This window comes from Xyrauchen texanus, chromosome 19 (genome assembly GCF_025860055.1).
Source record: "Xyrauchen texanus isolate HMW12.3.18 chromosome 19, RBS_HiC_50CHRs, whole genome shotgun sequence".
Classification (NCBI taxonomy): Eukaryota; Metazoa; Chordata; class Actinopteri; order Cypriniformes; family Catostomidae; genus Xyrauchen; species Xyrauchen texanus.
The window spans coordinates 39,430,318-39,449,334 of record NC_068294.1 but is presented as its reverse complement, the minus strand read 5'-3'; the positions used below and the strand labels follow the sequence as shown (position 1 = coordinate 39,449,334).

Here is a 19,017-nt window from a genome sequence, read left to right as displayed (position 1 = left end):
TGGCTTCTGGAAATGGGGCCTGTCTAGATTTGATCAAAAATGACTTTTTTCAGGTTTTTAAAATCATGAGAAACATTTCAGTCAAGTGACCCCAAACTTTTGAACAGCAGTGTATATACAGTATATTTATACCTGTTTATAAGTATTTAATAAATAATAATGATAACCAAATATAACAAATCCCACACTAAAACTTAGTGGTCTTGTATTCTGATAAACCAATTTTAATTGGTTGTTTTTTCTGGTACAAAATTGAAAATTGCATTCACTGTCAAGCTGTTCTGCATTTTAAAATTTAAATTCGTAGCTTTTTAAAAAGAGCACAACATCTTTCCTACCTTTAGTTGTACGTCATCCAGAGCATAAACGTTTCCTCCCTTACATCGTAACCCTAAAAACAAACTTCCCTTTGTGCTTTGAAGCTTACTCTATAGCTAACCATTTCAACTAAACTCGCCTTTGTTCTACTAATTCCACATTTAAATATCCCCTGCTGCCTTCAAGTCCACAAATACAAACAATCAGGCCTCCCCAGAGGAATCTTCAGCTCATATCTGCTTTCAAGCAAACCCTATTAGTGTGTGGCGATATCCTACGAGAGATTATATGGATTATAAGAGTCCCTAAAGTGAAAGCAAGTCCCTCTATTGATGCTTAACAGGTTTGTCTTATTGCGTTTGGCTTTATATCAGCACCTGAACAAACTCACCGTACTCTGCCCGCAGATGTTCAGGAATATGCGGTTCGTAGCCCTCCTTCTCCGGCACCTCTTCGAAATCATCATCATCCTCTTCTCCATCCTCAGGAGCTCTCATCTAGTTCAGAAAAAGAGTCAGTTTAATGCCCTAATGGCAAATAGTAATCTTCTTCAGTTCATAATGTGCAAGGAAAAAACATAACTACATTGCATTTTATAGAGAAATAAAATACAGTAAAAATTACTGATGCAAATAATTCATCCTATTTTTTTCTCACCATTTTTTAAAACAAATTGAGCTAAATTACAGTTTACAAAGGATGTCTTCTATTCTCTCTTGGCGGAGTACGAATTCTTAATTCGTAATTAATAAATTAGCAAGAAAAAATGTTGTGCGTCCATTTTTTTCTTGGTTTGTTTTATAGTCATAATCAACAACTGTAATTTACATCAATAAAAACACTGTAAAACTACTGATGCAAACAATTTCTCCTATTTTTCCCCCTCAGTTTTCAAAACAATGTTTGTATGCTGACAGTTCAGAAAGGACGTCTGCAATTGTTTCCTGCCTGATTAACACTCACTGTGGCCCCAGGATATTCCCGAGATTTACAGCACCCTGAACGGCAAACTCTGCAGTAACGTAGGACATCTTCACATTTTAATTCAGCCCCTTAATAGAATTTCCACTTGACCACATCCAATTTTTTCTAGTGGTAGTCTATCTGAGGATTGTCCCATCTAACTGTGACTTTATAAAATAGTGCTTGTTATGTTAAGCAGACTTTTCTCCAATTGAGCATTGGACAGCACGTAAAGGAGACAACGACAATTTGCAATGTTTCTCTTTCATATTGTATCAGAATCTTAAGGTAACAATATCAGAAAGATATTGGTGACATGGGACTACTGAACCCCCCCCTCAAAATATAGCTATTGAAAGATACGCTTGTAACATTGGGTGTCTTAGCCTAAGCTAGAGATGGCGAGGTTGAGTTGTTACTGATAACATCGTGGTGCAGGTTGTTCATCAAAAGAGAGTGGCGTACGAGGTGATACGATTCTTACTCTTTAAGTTCTGTGTTCACATCTTGAAATCACTTTAAGGCGATCAACTCAACAGTAGCTACCAGATAAATCCATCTTAGAGGCGACCCAAACCAGATCCAGGGTTTAAAATCCTTGACTAGAAGATTTCTGAGTCTGAGAACTGTTCTGAACTCCTGGTTCTCTGGTCTTTTATTCGCCTATGCTCAAGGTAAGCTGAAAATCTTAAGTAAGCCTCAAGGTTTGAAGACAGTTTGGCAAAGAACAACAGCAAATGCTCACATTTTACTATGTCAGGCTCATTCTACATCAATACATTTTACAGAACTATCTTATAAATGACAAATAAAACCAGTTTGTATTTTTTTAACGTTTATGTGACACCACAAACTGAATTTTACAAATGTTTGATTTTCTCCTTTTCTCTTGCCAGAGAGTGGTTGTTAGTGTATTGCTATGTAGTCGCAAGGGTGTTTCAGGGTTAAGTCTCTACGATATTCTGGTCTCATATGGTATGGGTTCTTCGTTTAAAGTCTACTTAAAGTCCGATTTTATCGTCCACCATAATTTGCTAGTCTGACCATCAACAGGAAGGTTGAAAGTCAATATGAAGCAGCGTTCACAACCCATTTGTTATGTTATGTATTTCTGAATGAAACAGAATAAAGTGTGTGTGTGTGTGTGTGTGTGTGTGTGTGTGTGTGTGTGTGTGTGTGTGTGTGTGTGTGTGTGTGTGTGTGTGCGTGCTAAACATAAACTGATTGAATGGAGTCTATGTATTTGGAGGGGAGGGGATGAAACATTTTTAAATAAGAGGGCTTTGGTACTAGGGCTGGTTATTGATACAGATTGCCCAATTCGATTAAATTCCAATTCCAATTCACAAGCTCTCGATTAGATTTCGATTTGATTCTGATTCATTTGCGAATTTAGGAAGTTTCAGTTATATTCTGCTTATATAAGAAAGAAATATTTTTTTAGCTAATGCTGTTAATTACACAGGGGACATTCTAACTTGGTACATTATGAAAATCTACATTTGACAAATTTTATTTTATCATTTGATTTATCATTTTGGACACATCTGATGTTTTTTAAAATATACAAATTCCATGTATTCTATGTATTAATAAATATGATGTCTTGAAATTGCATATATGCATTTGTACACTGCCATTCAAAAGTTTGGACTCATTCTTTATTATAATAATAATTATTATTATTATTTTCACATTTAAGAATAATAGTTAAGTCATCAAAACTATGGAATAACATAAATGGAAAAATGGGAATTATGTTGTGATTATGTGATTGTGATTATTATGTTATGTTATTGGCTGCTTTTCTTAATTATTCGGTCCAAGTCATCCATTTAATAACTTTTCTTTTTTTTAAATAAAATGTTAGTTTTGTAATTAAATAAATTAAAATGTTGGCACAATTATATTTTTGTCTACAAAACTAATTTCAAACATTTAAGCATACACCTTCAGATCAAAAGATTTTAAAGATCATGAGAAACATTTCAGTCAAGTGACCCCAAACTATTGAACGGCACTGTATATTTCATTACAAGTTTGTTTATCTGCATAATTTCCATTATTTACAAGTATTTGCATTGATATGTTGAACATGTGCTAATGGTACTGTCTCTTTAAGAACAGCAGCAGTTCAGCAAATGTTTCACAGAAGTGTTTTGTTTGAACAAGTCAATTGGCTTCTTTACCGTATCCGTGCTTAGAATGAAATGTTTCTATTTTTGTAAAAATACAGATGCAGATGTAAACAACAGAAAGGGTACTAAAAGAGACATTATTCAATGAAAAATGGATCTAATCTTAGGACATACAAGAGACACAGAACAAGTCAAACTAATCTTTTTCTCTCAATAAGCAGTAAAAAGAATCTCTTTTCAAAACTTCTTCACCACTACACAACTCAATCACAGATGACAATCACACATTTAAGAATTTTACCAGCCAGCAGTTAATTACAGAATTTTTTTTTGACACAGCATGAAATTTGGTTGCATACAGTATGTGATTGTAGAGGGTTGCGCATAGAGTAAATATTCATTTTGGGATTGTAAGAATCGATATCGGGATCGTTCAGTATTTGTATTCAGCCCTATTTGTGACATCATCTGATAGGGAAAGTTGGCTGAGCAAAAATAAACAATTTCTTTGAATACCATGCACTGATGAATCATTCCCAATAAGATCAAAAATGACACCACTAATTAAAAAAAAGCACTATAATTTTATTCTAGATGCCTTTAAGTGCTTGAGATGGATGGCGACTGACTATCCAGTCTATGGTTTAAGTAGGCAGGTGAGTTTCATTCTGCTCCCTCTCAGAGCGTCTACTGGCGCTATCTGCACCTGCTCATCCATCACTAGCGCTGTAAGTTTTGTTATCACTCTAACACTAATCAAAAGAGAAAACTGTCACCGCCACTGACCTGTGGAACCTCCCAATTACGCTCTTCAGGAATGACAGCAGCACTTAACTTCCTCTGCCGGGTAAATGACAACCATTAATCTACACAGAATAGCAATGAGCCACCGGGCTGCAAATTTTTTTTTTTTAAGGTACAGAAATCCCCAGCCTGGAATTTATGAAAGGTGAAAAGCAACTCAAGGCTATTTTACGCCCCTCCTCCTCCTCCGCCAGGACCCCGCTCCTTAGGCGAGGGCGTTCGCGCTAAACAGAATTTATGCCTTTTAATTTACTCAAAGGGTGCTTAAGCATCCCTTGCGCTACAATGCATAACAGAATGCCAGTTTTTTAAATATGGGGGTCATTTTCATAAAACGGTATACATAATCTGTGTGCCCTTCCTTTTCGAGGGCATTGCTAAAGGTGCGTTTCTCTAGAGTGCCTTTTGCATTTATTCTGTCTAATTGTCTCTGTGATAACCTCAATATAAAGTACTAAAGATTCAAACTTGCTTTGCCTTTTTTATTTTATTATTTTCTTTTTCATTATTGCATGCCGCCTATGTTGACAAATCCCGATTGAGGTATAAACTGTCTTTGAATGAGGTCTCAATTACGTGCACTGGTGGCATTGGTTTAGAAATGAGATACGCCCTACACAGGAAATGAAAGGAAATCATTCCTTAAACACTTCACATTTTCATGCCCTGGGCTGGAGTCTCCAACTAGACTTTAGAAAATTATTTTGCGGTGAAGTAAAAAAATCAGAAAAGATGAAGTACTTTTTACATTGAATAAGTTAAAGTGTGAACGTGAAAATATTAAGTCAATTCTACATTTGTACTCAATTCAAACATGTAAAAATATAATATTATTCATGATTGTTTATCTTTAGAATGTGTCATGTATCAATCCTAAAGTAGAAAACATTGCCAAATGTATTTGCTAATTTGGGTAAATTTCACAGGTAAATAAAATAAATAAATTGTACTTCATTTATAAACTTAATGTTCCCAACATGCACCAGGCTTGAATAACAAATGTGTTTGCATGGTTTCATCGTTGCTAAGTTTATTTACACAGTTTGTTTGTACACAATTTTGTTGTAACGTTTTGGTAACGTCTTGTTTTGTGAAGTCTTAAGTTCATTTTCCACTCACACTTACCTGTTCATGATCAAAAAAATGATCTTTTGATTGTTACTGTTATCGTGTTTTGAGCGCCAAGCCTTTTTGTGTGGCATCCACGCACAATTCACACATCCACTGAGAGCGAGAACCACATTATAGTGACCACGAGGAGGTTACCCCACGTGACTCTACTTTCACTAGCAACCGGGCCAATTTGGTTATTTGGTTTAAATCCTTTAAATTTACTCAGTTGAATCAATATTATTTCAAGAAGTTAAATAGAATTTACTCAATTTTAGACCATCAAAATGTAGCTACTTGTGCAAAAACATGCAAAATAAAAAATAAATCATAAAAAAAAAAAAAAGTTATTTTTGTCAGTGTAACATTGTAATGCAATGATTACTCGTGTTAAAATGTGACGGTAAGGTTACTATAAAATCAACATGAAATCAAAATCGACCCAATTTACTTTCTTAACACACATACCTGGTCTTATTGTGCATGATTAACGTATAATAGTGTAATCAAAATTTAATAGCTTGCTCCACCTCTAAAACAATTTTCCTTTTCGCATGACACAAATCCCTCATACATTTTGAACCCTAGCCTTCCAACCACAGTGTCCCATTCTGGCATTGAACGCCCACTTTTTAATTTCCAATAATTTTTCAATAGATTAGTCCCACCAAATTTTTTCTTATTGAATATCCGGTCACACTCTGAAATATGTCCAATTATGAGTATAAGTAGAATTAATTGTGAATGACGTTTCATGTTGACTTAAAGGTTGATCAGTATGTTGTTCTTTTAGTCAAGTTAAGAATGTAATTTGCTTTTATCTTTTCTCAAACATAAAGCGGCTCAACCACTATCCGTAGTTGAGCTTAATTAGTCATGTTTACTACATTTCTTAAAGCATTTAACAAATGTAAACAACACCGTTAATAACAAGAGCCCATTACAAAACAGAAACAGGAAAGTCTTTTACTAATTAAAAAAATATAGAACATCCTACTGAAATTAAAACATTGATCAGTCATTCCATACAATCAATTTAAGTGCAGTTAACTTGACTTAAAGATAAAGGAAGGCGCAATCTGCAGCTAATTACAAACTTTAAACATCATTTCAACACTACCCCACAGTTTTTTATTCCTTGTTGCCGGCAGCGACTGAACAGAACATTGGGTTGTTTATATGTGTTGTCCTTATTTAGCCCAATGCAGTTACTTTTACTTTGATACATTAAAGTGGATTCGAAAAATATTACTTGCATAATGGAAATTGTAGAGCAGTAAACCTTTTTTTTTTCTAATACACTTTAATTCTATTGTGATAAAATCAGCACTGTCAACTTGCAATGGCAGTATTATAATTCTCGGACTGGATTGTGTGCGCACACTAAGAATGAGTCTCTATATGGAGGTATTTTGCTGACATATGGAACCACCTTCAAGAGTCTCTTTGCATTTCAAACACTCTTTTCTCTTGACTTCCACCATTATTTGTGTGTAGGGGAAATAAAAGTAAAATCCTGCAAGAAAGTTTCCAGAAAACCACCAGATGTATAAGATATATGTAAAATGTATACAGAATTCGCCACATCCTACCAACTTGAATTAGGAAATAATTTATAAATTGTCATACTTTAATATAACTATTAATAACTATACAAATATATATCATATTAATTAATATAATAATAAATATAATAATATTGTTAATAGTAATATAATAATAAAACATATTATTATATACATTATTTGTAGTTATTGATGTTATTAAATGGTAAAAATGGCATTTGTAATATTTAATAATATAAAATGTTTATTTATTTAAAATGCAATTGTTACTTGTTAATTAGTTATTCGGGTTATATTTATAGTTTATATATATATATATATATATATATATATATATATATACATTATTTGTAGTTATTTATGTAATTAAATGGTATAATTTACATTTTAATATTTAATAAAATAAAATGTTAATTTATTTAAAATGCAATTGTTACCTATTAATTAGTTATTCAGGTTATATTTATAGTTTGTGTGTATATTTATATATATATATATATATATATATATATATATATATATATATATATATATATATATATATATATATATATATATAACATTTATTTTTTATATATAAATTGTTACTATATTGCAATTGTTACTTGTTAATTAGTTATTCAGTTTAAATTTAAAATGTATATATATATATATATATATATATATATATATATATATATATATATATATATTATTATTATTATTATATAAATTATTTGTAGTTATTGATGTAATTAAATGGTATAATTTACATTTTTTATAAAAATAAAATGTTAATTTATTTAAAATGCAATTGCTACTTGATAGTTAGTTATTAGGGTTATATTTATAGTTTGTATATATATATATATATATATATATATATATATATATATATATATATATATATATATATTTTATAGGAATCGAAATACAAATGCTAACATATTGTCCCTTACAAATCTCAGATTGGTCTCGTTAAAGGGAGTTCACACAAAAAATTTAATTTTGGCATCATTTACTCACCCTCATGTTGTTCCAAACCCATATGAATATGCTTTTCTGTCTTTCATGAAACACAAAATGAGATGTTCCTCTCAGTGCATCTTTTTTCCATACAATGAAAGTGAATGGAGACTGAGAGTAGCATTACACCTGACATCTTTTTTGTTCCGTGAAAGAAAAAAGTCATTTGGGTTTGAGACAACATGAGAGTGAGTAAATGATGACTGAATTTTCATTTCTGTGTAAACTATCCCTTTAAGCATTAGCAGACGTGCCCATAATATAATAATGAAGAATATTTATAGGACCATGTCTCCCATGAGTGGACTTTTGGCAGACATTTGCAGTGAACTCGATTGATCACAAAGCAGCCTCTGTCCCCGACCCTGAGAGGAGTCCAGATAATGAGCTTCCGGTTAAATGTCATCCACTTACAGGGAAAAGCACATTCCAGCAGGGCTAAAGTGCTCCTTGCGCCCTCCAATATATTTTGTACGGTCCAATTAACTTTGTAAGCAATCTAAATTACTTTGTGCCCAGGGAAGTGTTGGCCGGGTGCATACTCCTTAAGCAAGTCTGTTATCCTTTTAAAAAATGAGCCGAGGAAGCAGCCCTCGGACAACTGAGCCCTCCACTTCATTTGTCTTTGGCCAAGTTTGATGGCTTTGCATTTAAAAACCCATTCAATCTTATAAACCAAAAATTAAATGTACTCAGCTGTGATGGTCCTCCATGCAGCTGCTATTTATATGCTAATCTCCTTCTTATGGGGAAGGTCTTGAAAATTATTACGGCAAACCAATAACTCAGGTGTATGGACTAGCGGGCTAGCTGACCGCAGAACAGAATGAGGCACTCTTTGTCATAAGTACACGTTCTAAGCTGTCTGGGGTGAGAGTCTGAAGTTACCCATTAGTGTCTCTATTGGCAATTTAACTCCTTTTTGCCACATAGTACATTTTTAGAGACAATGCTCACTTTAGAAATTTGGCTGATGAAAAACTGGCAAACAAATAATTGCAATTATGATGAATAATTGTCTGTTTTAGGGCTTTCACGATTCATTGTATTATTAATTTGATTAATTGGAACGGCTGTGGCTCAGGTAGTAGAGCGGGTCGGACACTAATCGCAGGGTTGGTTTGATTCCCGGCCCACATGACTCCACATGCTGAAGTGTCCTTGGGCAAGACACTGAACCCCAAGTTGCTCCCAATTGCTAGCGCCTTGCATGGCAGCTCTGCCGTCATTGGTGTGTGTGTGTGTGTGTGTGTGTGTGTGTGTGTGTGTGTGTGTGTGTGTGTGTATGGGTGAATGAGATGGAGTGTAAAGTGCTTTGAATACCACAAAGGTTAAAAAGGCGCTATATAAGAGCAGACCATTTACCATTTTCTTTGGTTTTGTTTGTTGTTGTTTTTTAAATCAAACTATGGTATATGAATAATAAATAAAATAAACAAAACTTGAATAAAAAATGTAAAGCTTATAATCACCTCCCAAACCACAGTGAAACCTAAAAACATTGATATGCTTTGGCAATAAAGGCAAACAGAAAAATATAAATATTCAAATGAGAACTCTTTGTGATTTCCCAGCTCTCCAGTCAGCGGGAGTTTATGGAGTCGAAAGCAATTCTGCCTATGTCAGAGCAAATGATACAGGGAATAAAGTAATGGAATGCTTTTAAGGCTAAAATGGAAAAACTAATTATGATAAAGGCCTTTAAGTTGTTGCTTTATCACAAAGCAATGACTTTTTGCATTGAAAATCATCAGTGAGACTGATAAACCTTTCTGGCGTGCAGTAAAGTGCTTTGTCAATGTCACTCCCCTCCTTTCTCTCCATCTTGTTCTTTTGCACACAGTTAAAAACGGATACCATGTGTCATAATGATGTGTCTCCTAACTGCTCACGGTGTCCCATTCCACCTGAGAGTGAGCAAATCTCCATTAGCACATGTCACAAATGTCCCCGCCTCAATGGAGAGATGCATGTCTTCAGAATTTGATCAAATTCCATAAATGTCTAATCTCAAAATGTTCACACTAATATTCTCAACATTTTGAAGACTCAAAATAAACATAGTCTGCTTTTGAGAAGCAAACACTCTTGTCCCAGTACAACATTTAGATGAAACGCCAGTATGTCATGTATGAGTAAATTGCACCCTCCTCTGGTGAGAATTCATTCCTGAAGTTGGCCCAATAACACATTTGCCAGGTTCAGAATGGAATACTAGCCTACTGCTATATATCCTGTATAATATATATAGTTTTTGTGAAACAGTACGTATTATGCAACAACTGTGCCTAGCTGTACACTTGGAAATAAAAAGGTTATTTTTGCATTTTTAATAATGTCAAATTGTAAAATAATCAAATAATGAGTCAAGAAAGAGACATTTAAAATCAAGTCTAATATTACTTCCAGTTCATTCATCACACTAGAAACAATCAGGTTGACTTCCCCTTAAAATCAGCACTGAAAATGTGTAAAAAATAAGCAAATTTCACCTGGGCGTATGTAAAACCATTTCCATTAGTTGATTTGTTTTCATTTGCATGATCAAGGAAAAACAGAAACTCACCACTCTTCTCTCTCTGTCCTTGTAGTCTAAATGAAGATGTTCATGTTTTTTCAATGCATTCTCCAGTGACTTTTTCAACTCAGTGGCTCTTCGCATTAGCTCTTCCTCTACGCCAACCTTTGTAAAAACCTGGAAGTATATGCTATAATTATAATCCGTCGATAAAGGAATTTAGTCATCATTTACGCACCCTCAAGGTGTTCAAAACCTGCATGACTTTCTTTCTTCCATGGAACACATAAGAGATGTTTTCATAATGGGGACTGGGGCTGTTGAGCTCGAAATGTGACAAAATACACCATTAAAGTAGTCCAAACAACTTGTTATTAACTGAAAACATTCCCATTGAATAACACATTTGAATATGCTCAAATGCGAATGAGATGTGAAAGCTTCGTAAAGGTGAACTTAGGATTCCAGGGTTTAGGATCACAAAGGATTTACAGTGAATAACATGAAAAATTTGATCTGTTCTTCACAGAAATCTATAGTATGACTTCCGAAGACTTGGAATGTACCACACCGCTTTTACTTATATAGTGCTTTTATGGTTCTTTTTCATTTTGAGCTTAATAGTGTAAATCAATCCCACTTTCATTGAAAGAAGTCATCAGGACGTTCCGCTAAACATCTCCTTTTAAATTCCATATCAGAAACAATGTAATTTAGGTTTAGAACAAAATGAAGGTGAGTAAATGATGTTCTCCTGATAGGTCAGATGGTTTACCTGGATCCAAGATTGCACCAGAGGCAGGTGTCTGGTTGTGACGAGTCTATGAAGATCCCTCACAGTGTTTATTAATGCCTCATTCTCCTCCGTCTCCCTCACTTTTAAATCTGCAGACATGTTACAGAAGTTTATTCACAAAATCAGAAGCCGATTTTGTGCAATTCTAGAACATGGAGGATAAATATGATCAAACTGGCAATGAAAATAATAATTTAGCTGGACCTGTAGACACATTGAGCTCCAGTTGATATCGATGAGACATTAAACCAGTGCTGCGGAGAAACGCATCCTCATCTGGAACCTCCTCCATGTCGCTTTCATCACTAGACTTGTCTTTTTGCTCTTCCTCATTCTTCTTTTCTATCATCTGTCTATTCTGCTCATGGCTCAGGTCTTTACTGCAGCAGGGCAGGTCAGATATGTCCTCAGCTTCAGTAGAGGCGCTAGCTGCTGCCGGTTCCTCATTAAACAGGTTCAAGTCATCAGGAGTGAGAAGTTTTATGCAGTTGTTCATCTCAGTCAAGTTTTCCTCCATGGTAGCGGTCATTTCTTAATGAAAGATATAAAAAAACAAGCATTTCAGAAAAGACAAAAGGATTGTTTCACAAAACCCAACACATCCCATATTGTTTGTGCTACAGGCATGGATAACTCAAATCATGCAGATTGATGAGGAGAGATGTGTGCTTATGATTTTCTATAAAAAATATAAATAACTACAGTCTTGACCAAGACAAAATACTTTACAATGCATGTAACAAATGCTTTGAAATTTGCCAACAAATGAGAAGTGTACCATTTTAATAATTTATTAATAATTTTGCACTGCACATATTTTTGTAATCAGTAACTACAACAAACTTATCAAAACAGCCATGTGTCATACGTCGTTGGAAAGCTCTCAGAGAGTGGAATACAACCAGCCTATTTGTTATACTCACAGACAAAAATACAATGAGTAATAGCCAAGTATATTTCTTTGACATACATGTTTCATGTAAACAGGTGTTGCTTATATGTTGTGTTTTCGCTTATGACTTCACGAAAAATAAACGGAACACAAAATATAACACATAACATTCTTAGAGGAGGTGATTATCTTTAAAACGAGCCCGCACACACAATATAATCGGATGCATAGATCATTAGATAATCCACATGAAGCAAAATGTGCACACAGCACACAATGTGCTATCTCACTTAAAAAACACGTTCGCTTTCCAGGATCAGATGACTTTGTCCAGCATCATGGAATGCTAAACCAATCATATTAGGATTCAGATCGCTGCAATCAGAGGTGGAAGTAGGGCAGGTCAGTTTTTCAGATTTAAAAAAATAAAAATAAAAAAGATTTGTTACATGACACGTTAGTTATGGGCACTTAATTTCAAATCATAGAGAGGCTATATATGGGAGAATCAAACATTCGCAGCTCATTTTGCCATGATGATTCAGATAGATTGCTAATTATTGCTTTGTTCTGTGACGTGATTCAAGTGTACTGCATCTATAGCCAACATTTGGCAAGCAATCATTTTGACAAATTTTGCTAGTTGAATTGTTTAATTTAATATTGCCACACTGCTCAGCGTGTTCCACTAGCGGGTGCATCTCTATCTGCAGGGTTTTGTGAATATACACACAAATTGTTTGATATACAATGAGTACTTTCTAAATAAACTTGTTAATTCATAGATATTGATTTCTAGATAACCTTCTAGATAGACTTGTCTTAGATAAAATGAATACATACACTGGCTAAGAATTATTTTGCCATATTCTTATTCTGTTATTTCTGAACATTTGGGTTTATTAGATTTTAATTTATTTTACATTTACACTCTTTTGACAACTTCCCCCTGTGGTCAATTTTTCGTGCACATCTTTGTTTCCTATAATGAAAAGAACTTGGATTTCTCTAACCAGGTTGCCTTGCGTTCTAATACAGATTATACACTTTTCATGTTAGAGTACATTTAATTATATTAGTTGAAAAAATTTAATTGTGAATCGTCTATATGTTTGATAAAAATCAAGATTTTTTATTTTTTTTGGCATATCGCCCAGCCCTAGGTGGAAGTCATCCAAATATGGGCAGAGAGGATCGTGAAGAGATTAGGATACCTTTAGTCATTATTGTATCTGCATGTGTAATTAGTTATTATGTACAATTATTATGTTTTATTTGTTTGGAGAGGCTTTTGGACACAGGGAGATGTTTTTGGACACTATGATACATTTTTATTGTAATGCTGTAACTTTTGATCGCTTTGTCGTATCAACACACAATTTTACTAAGTCGCAGGTGACATGATTGGGAACAAAACAAAAGCAGTTTTCGGAGATACCGTCTTTACACCCTGACACTACAAACAAAAGCATTTTTCGGAGATACCTTCTTTACACCGTGACACAACAAACAAAAGCAGTTTTTGGAGATATATAATGTCAAATCAGAAAAATAAGACATTTTTGACCCAAAAGAATTTTGAAAAGTTTTCTTTAAAATAATACCAAACACTTGACCCTCCTTTTTTTGTTTTTTTTATGCCACTGAAACAGGAAATATTTAAATACACCCTGAGAGCTAAAAGTGTTAACAAAGCCAAATTAATATTTAGCTTCTATAGTTATAGCATTTTAACCAGTGTGTTCAAAATATTGAGCATGGATTTTACCCTGAGACTGACTGAAATTTTAGGGAAATCTGGATGTTATCTAAATGCAGTCAAGCTCATACATTCAGCAACACTGCAATGAAAACAAAAACAAAGTTTTGAACTGCAGCAGCCTAAAATACATACATTAATTTGATACAACAACATCTACACAAAAAAAGAACCTGACTTTTTCTTTAAGTGATGTAAATATTGTTTGTGCATGTTTGACATTTAAAAATGTTATTTCCATGACATTTATTGAATTTATTGTCACCATCTGTTTTATTAGGCAAGAATTTTAAACCATTCCGGCAAGTCATAAACTTCGTTTGGAGAAGGCCTTTGTAGTCAAGATATTAGTAATTGAAACATTTAATTAATTGAGGTAAATAATTAGGCAATGTTGAAATTATTATTTATTTTAACGTGTCCCAGGATACTTTTAATGTACATCCTGGGAACGGCCCCTTAATGTTTAACCATCATTGAAAAACATAATTGCTTATCTTGCAAAAGATCAATGGGTAATCCTGATATTGATAAGTCAATGCGTCTATAGTGCTATTTGTCTAAATCAAGGCCAGAGAAAGTGACACCTGCAAAGCTGGCTAATGAGAGTTTTTGTTTGGCCTGTCAGAATGTTTTATATGTCGCGTTAAAGCATTTTATCAACACAAAACCTTCTTTGATCATAATGTACTGTACAAATGAGTCACTGTTCGATCTTCAGCCATGTTGGATATGGCTCTTAAGTGGGATTATTAGTACACATATTTACTTTTATGTAATAAGTAAAGCATTGCAATAAAGTTTTAAAATTAGTGGAATAAACTTTTGGTTTTTCTTTGCATTTTTGATGATTTTGCTTCCATTTTTCCATATTTTTAATTTCAATGTGGCTTTCTTTTTTTTCCCTTGCAGTTATTTATTAGGTAAAATGTTCATTTATTTTGTACATCTCATAAATGCGATGTATTTTAATGCTCAAAAGGCAACAACTAATTATCTATTTTTTTCCAGTAGCACTACATTTTTTCCTGTTGACTATATAACATAATAATTTATGTCTATGCCTGTTCATATACCTTTAAATTCAACATGTATCAAGGTTATCAGGGGAACTGCATGTTCTATTACATTGTGTCCTAACCAGACACAACATGACACAAGTTTTCATCGACAAGCAATCTCTCAATTGCTCTGGCACAATCACATGATATATAATGTTTAATGTGTGTAATCTGGAGCTGCATTTTGGACCAAAACAATTTCACAGTGACAACAGTGCAGAAACAGAAACCAAGTGACCAAAACATTTTGAGATATGAAAGAAATCAAAAAGAAAAGCACATTACAAATCAGTGGCTGTTAAAAATGCAGTTTTGCATGTAGGTTAATACCTTCCATCTCCTGTTTGGCCTTGTCAAGCTTGTCTTTATAAATTCTTTCCAGTCTCTTCTGTTTCTCCTCTTGTCTCTTCCTCTCAGCAAGTGTTCTTGCTTCAACATCATGAAAATCTACCTGGGGAAATATAGAAAAAATTAGCTTTAAGAAGACCTATCATCATGATGACCAAAAATGTTGAGCAGTATCAAAAAGATCATGAAAATGAATCACATAATGTGTAGTCTGTATTTCATAAAGGCATGCATTGTAAAGGTACGCACATGTAAAGGTACCTCTATTACACATTTTGTACTTTTGGTCTTTTTTTACATTATAAATGATGAGCAAATGGAATTGGGAAAATGAATGGAATTAAATTCTTTATTAAATATTCTGCTTGTTTCTTTCATTTCTAAATATATTGCCATCAGGAGCACAATATCTGTACATAACAATTATTAAATAATTACATAACTCCTGTGATGTGATCGAACATCACAGAACAGGCACAGCCTGAAATGTACCTTTTTAATCTGTTTCAGAAAGTGATATCCCAGAGACAGTTTCTTATACGCCTCTCCATACTTGGCGTGCCATGACTGTACGGTCTGGATGGCAAGCGTCTTGAGTTTTCTCGCCACCTCTTTGGGTGGAGGCAGAGGCTGTTCAATGTCTGTTTCCACAGTGAGTTCCAGGAAATCTTGAAGGTTGGTGATGAGGAGAACTCTGAAGTGATGTGATCGGCTGAACACCTCACTGACCATCTGGAAGGCCGAGAGACGGATCTCTGCGTGATCTTGGTTCAGTTGGGTCATCATCAGGTGGTAGAAATGATCAATGTAGTCATTGGAAACTCTGTGAACAGAAAAGGCATTGAGGATTAAGATTAAACATGGAGCATATGAGCATAAACACAAATTATGATTACATATAAACATGCAATGCAAAACTGATGGAGGCACTTCATTAAATAAAGACTTGAAAGTACTGGTAGTTGCTTCCACTTTGTGATCAATGTGATTTGATGAGTTGATTAAGCATCATAACTAGGACTAGTTAAAATATCGATTTATGATATCGACAAAAAAAAGGTGTTCAAAAGGTTCTGCAGAAATATGTAATCTCTCTCATACTTGCAAATTTTCTTCACTTCCTTCATTTTGTCTTGATTCAGCTGTGGTTCCCCAGAGGTAGTCAGCTCCTCAACCAGTTCTGACAGCTTATCCCGCATTGTTTGGTCCATCCTGATGGGAACCTGATAAATGATGCTGTATAATAAGTCAACCCAAACGTCAATGAGAAATTGTGCATTTACACTGTGTTTTCTGAACAAATATGGTCCTGTACATTTATAGAAGTATGTCTGCAACAAAAGTGTATCGGTTTTAACAATGTAAACTATATAGGACAAACAGACAGACAGATAAATAGATAAACAGATAGATAGATAGATAGATAGATAGATAGATAGATAGATAGATAGACAGACAGACAGACAGACAGACAGACAGACAGACAGACAGATAGATAGATAGAAAATGACACGGAAATATCTGTTTTTAATAGTAACCTGATTTAGGCACTATTATTCCATTACTGTCACAAGCTCCTTGTTTTTAAGAGTTGACAACAAACTATCACTATCACTATAGTGAGTAACAAGAGACAGAATGCTTCACATTTCAGCAATGTGTCTGAATATTTCTGTCTTTTGATGGGACGAATGACCAACACGTACCTCATCCAGCTGCTAAAATGAAGAAAAGTTATTATTCAGCGATATTTTAATATAGTTATGCTTCCGTTTAGAATTAAAAGCCCCTCATATTAGCTTCTATCTAGTCCGTGTGAGTAATGTAAACAAAGCTACAATCATATCATGTAACAATGGCGTCGATCCTAGCATTTTCAAAATAAGAGTCGCCCTCAGGTGAAAACTGAGTGATCTAGAACTGAAACATAACAACGGAATTGTTAAGTGAATTATATTTTAATCAAAATAATTTCGTTTTTATGTGTAGGGTGTGTGTAGGCATACATTTTGCAGCGCGAGACACGGCCACAACGTTACTTCATGCGACAAGGCGAACGCATTTGCATAGCTCATGATTATTAATTAGGTCACTCAGATGAACATTGGCGTTATTTGGGTAGTGTCCAGTCTCGTAGCTCATTAATATTCATGAGACAAACCTTCATTGGAAAAACTCACGCCCGCTGACCACTGCCCACTTGCCTTTCAGCCAATCAGTAAGGCCAACTGTCCAAAAGACACGTAACCTAATTAATATTCATTAAATAAGCCTCGAGGAACGCGCTTTGTAAATTTGTGAACCCTCTGTGGGTGGGATCAAGAGTGCAATAAAAGGACTTCACACACACCTGAAAGCAATTGATTACACAGTGAAGACATCGCTCGATACAGATAATCATGCTTGCCCGGATTTGTTTGGTTCTTTGTTTGGCAGGTGAGTTTTTAAATAATTTTGGACATTAGGAATATCAGAGTCTGACTTTTACTTGATGATTTTCACTTAAACCATTTTTAAAATGCAACCGGTATATTGTGTGTTCTACAATTATTATATTATTTGTTCACAATTTTGTCTTAACAGTTCTGGCAACCGCTGCGGTCATTCCTGATGGCTCAAAAGTGGTGGGTTTATATTTATAACCTATTTATGTTGCTATAACAAAAGCAGTTTTGCTCACTTATCTGTAAGGGAGTTATGTAACCGTCTGTATACTTCTCTTTACAGCCTGACTGTTCTGCATACCACCTGCCCAGCTGCACCAGAGAGTATAACCCTGTGTGTGGTACTGATGGGGTTACTTACCCCAATGAATGCTCACTGTGCCTCAAAAATGTGTATGTCTAATTTTGTTGTTTGTTTTATCCTTTATCTACGATGTTCCAAAGGCATGGAATGTCTCTTGACTCCATGTCATGTAGTTGTTTTGAAACCACAGACTGAAAAACATGTTTCACTGTCTTGTCATAGGGAGTTAAAGGTCGACATGCTGATTTCCAGGCAGGGCGAATGCTGAGACACCAATACACCCATTTTGAAAGCGAAAAGGCTGGTGGAATTGCATCTTTATTTTTAACCAAATTAATTGTTTTGGCTCCTTTTATTGTAAACCCATTCTGTTATAGTAGATCTAATGCTTAAATAAAGCCTGACATAAATCAGCCATGATTCATTGAATACAAGAGTGAAAATGTCCAATAATGGCAGTTCATGAAATTGAGCAATATATGGCTGGTCATGTGATCATAACATTTCCGCACCCATTCCATACCCTCTCCATATAAAATAAAACTGCATTTTAAAGGTCACTGATATGAGTCATGTTGAGTGCTTGTTGTTGTGCTTGTTTTATAGGTATGTTTTAAAATGACAATTTCTTTAGGAAGAGTTTTGTTTTTAGGGGGAAAAGTTACTGCGTGCAACTTTAACATTAACTGATGGTTCCTTAGCCCTTTTTGTGTAAATGCAAAGTGTTTTAGTTTTTTTTTTATAATGGTGATTCTCAATCTTTGGTTGTGAGAACATTGTATGTATACACTCCACTTAAAGAGATCACACTTCTGCTTCTAAGATATATATATCAAATTCATATATCAATGACGCTTTAGGTGTGTGAACTTTTGCTGACCTGGAGTAAGTGGATTGCTATGTGCTGAATGGCATACTATTAATATTTCTGCTGTATCTAATATACATATCAAAATTTTGCAATTGCAGCATCACACTACACCCTTAAACTA

The 19,017-nt window shown here is 34.4% G+C and overlaps 2 protein-coding genes across 3 annotated transcripts in view; one reads left to right on the top strand and one right to left on the bottom strand.

The window, feature by feature from the left end:
* LOC127659454 (UV-stimulated scaffold protein A) overlaps window positions 1-17,118 on the bottom strand; it is a 39,068-nt gene extending 21,950 nt beyond the window's left edge. Inside the window, exons 1-8 of one of the 2 annotated variants that reach the window (XM_052149288.1) lie at window positions 16,984-17,118; window positions 16,379-16,513; window positions 15,770-16,100; window positions 15,260-15,380; window positions 11,422-11,748; window positions 11,197-11,306; window positions 10,470-10,598; window positions 710-815 (exon numbers count right to left, since the gene is read on the bottom strand). In XM_052149288.1, coding sequence (XP_052005248.1) covers window positions 710-815; window positions 10,470-10,598; window positions 11,197-11,306; window positions 11,422-11,748; window positions 15,260-15,380; window positions 15,770-16,100; window positions 16,379-16,513; window positions 16,984-16,988 — 1,264 coding nt within the window. In that variant the 5' untranslated portion in view covers window positions 16,989-17,118. The remainder of the gene's footprint in view (window positions 1-709; window positions 816-10,469; window positions 10,599-11,196; window positions 11,307-11,421; window positions 11,749-15,259; window positions 15,381-15,769; window positions 16,101-16,378; window positions 16,514-16,983) is intronic. The other variant, XM_052149289.1, reaches the window with a different exon arrangement.
* Window positions 17,119-17,590: 472 nt separating this feature from the next.
* Window positions 17,591-18,580, top strand: LOC127660161 (trypsin inhibitor ClTI-1-like). The gene is made up of 4 exons (XM_052150263.1): window positions 17,591-17,713; window positions 17,861-17,901; window positions 18,005-18,114; window positions 18,248-18,580. Exons 1-4 carry the CDS (start codon window positions 17,677-17,679, stop codon window positions 18,291-18,293), a joined length of 234 nt encoding a protein of 77 aa, XP_052006223.1. The 5' UTR covers window positions 17,591-17,676; the 3' UTR covers window positions 18,294-18,580.
* The last annotated feature ends 437 nt before the right edge of the window (window positions 18,581-19,017 follow it).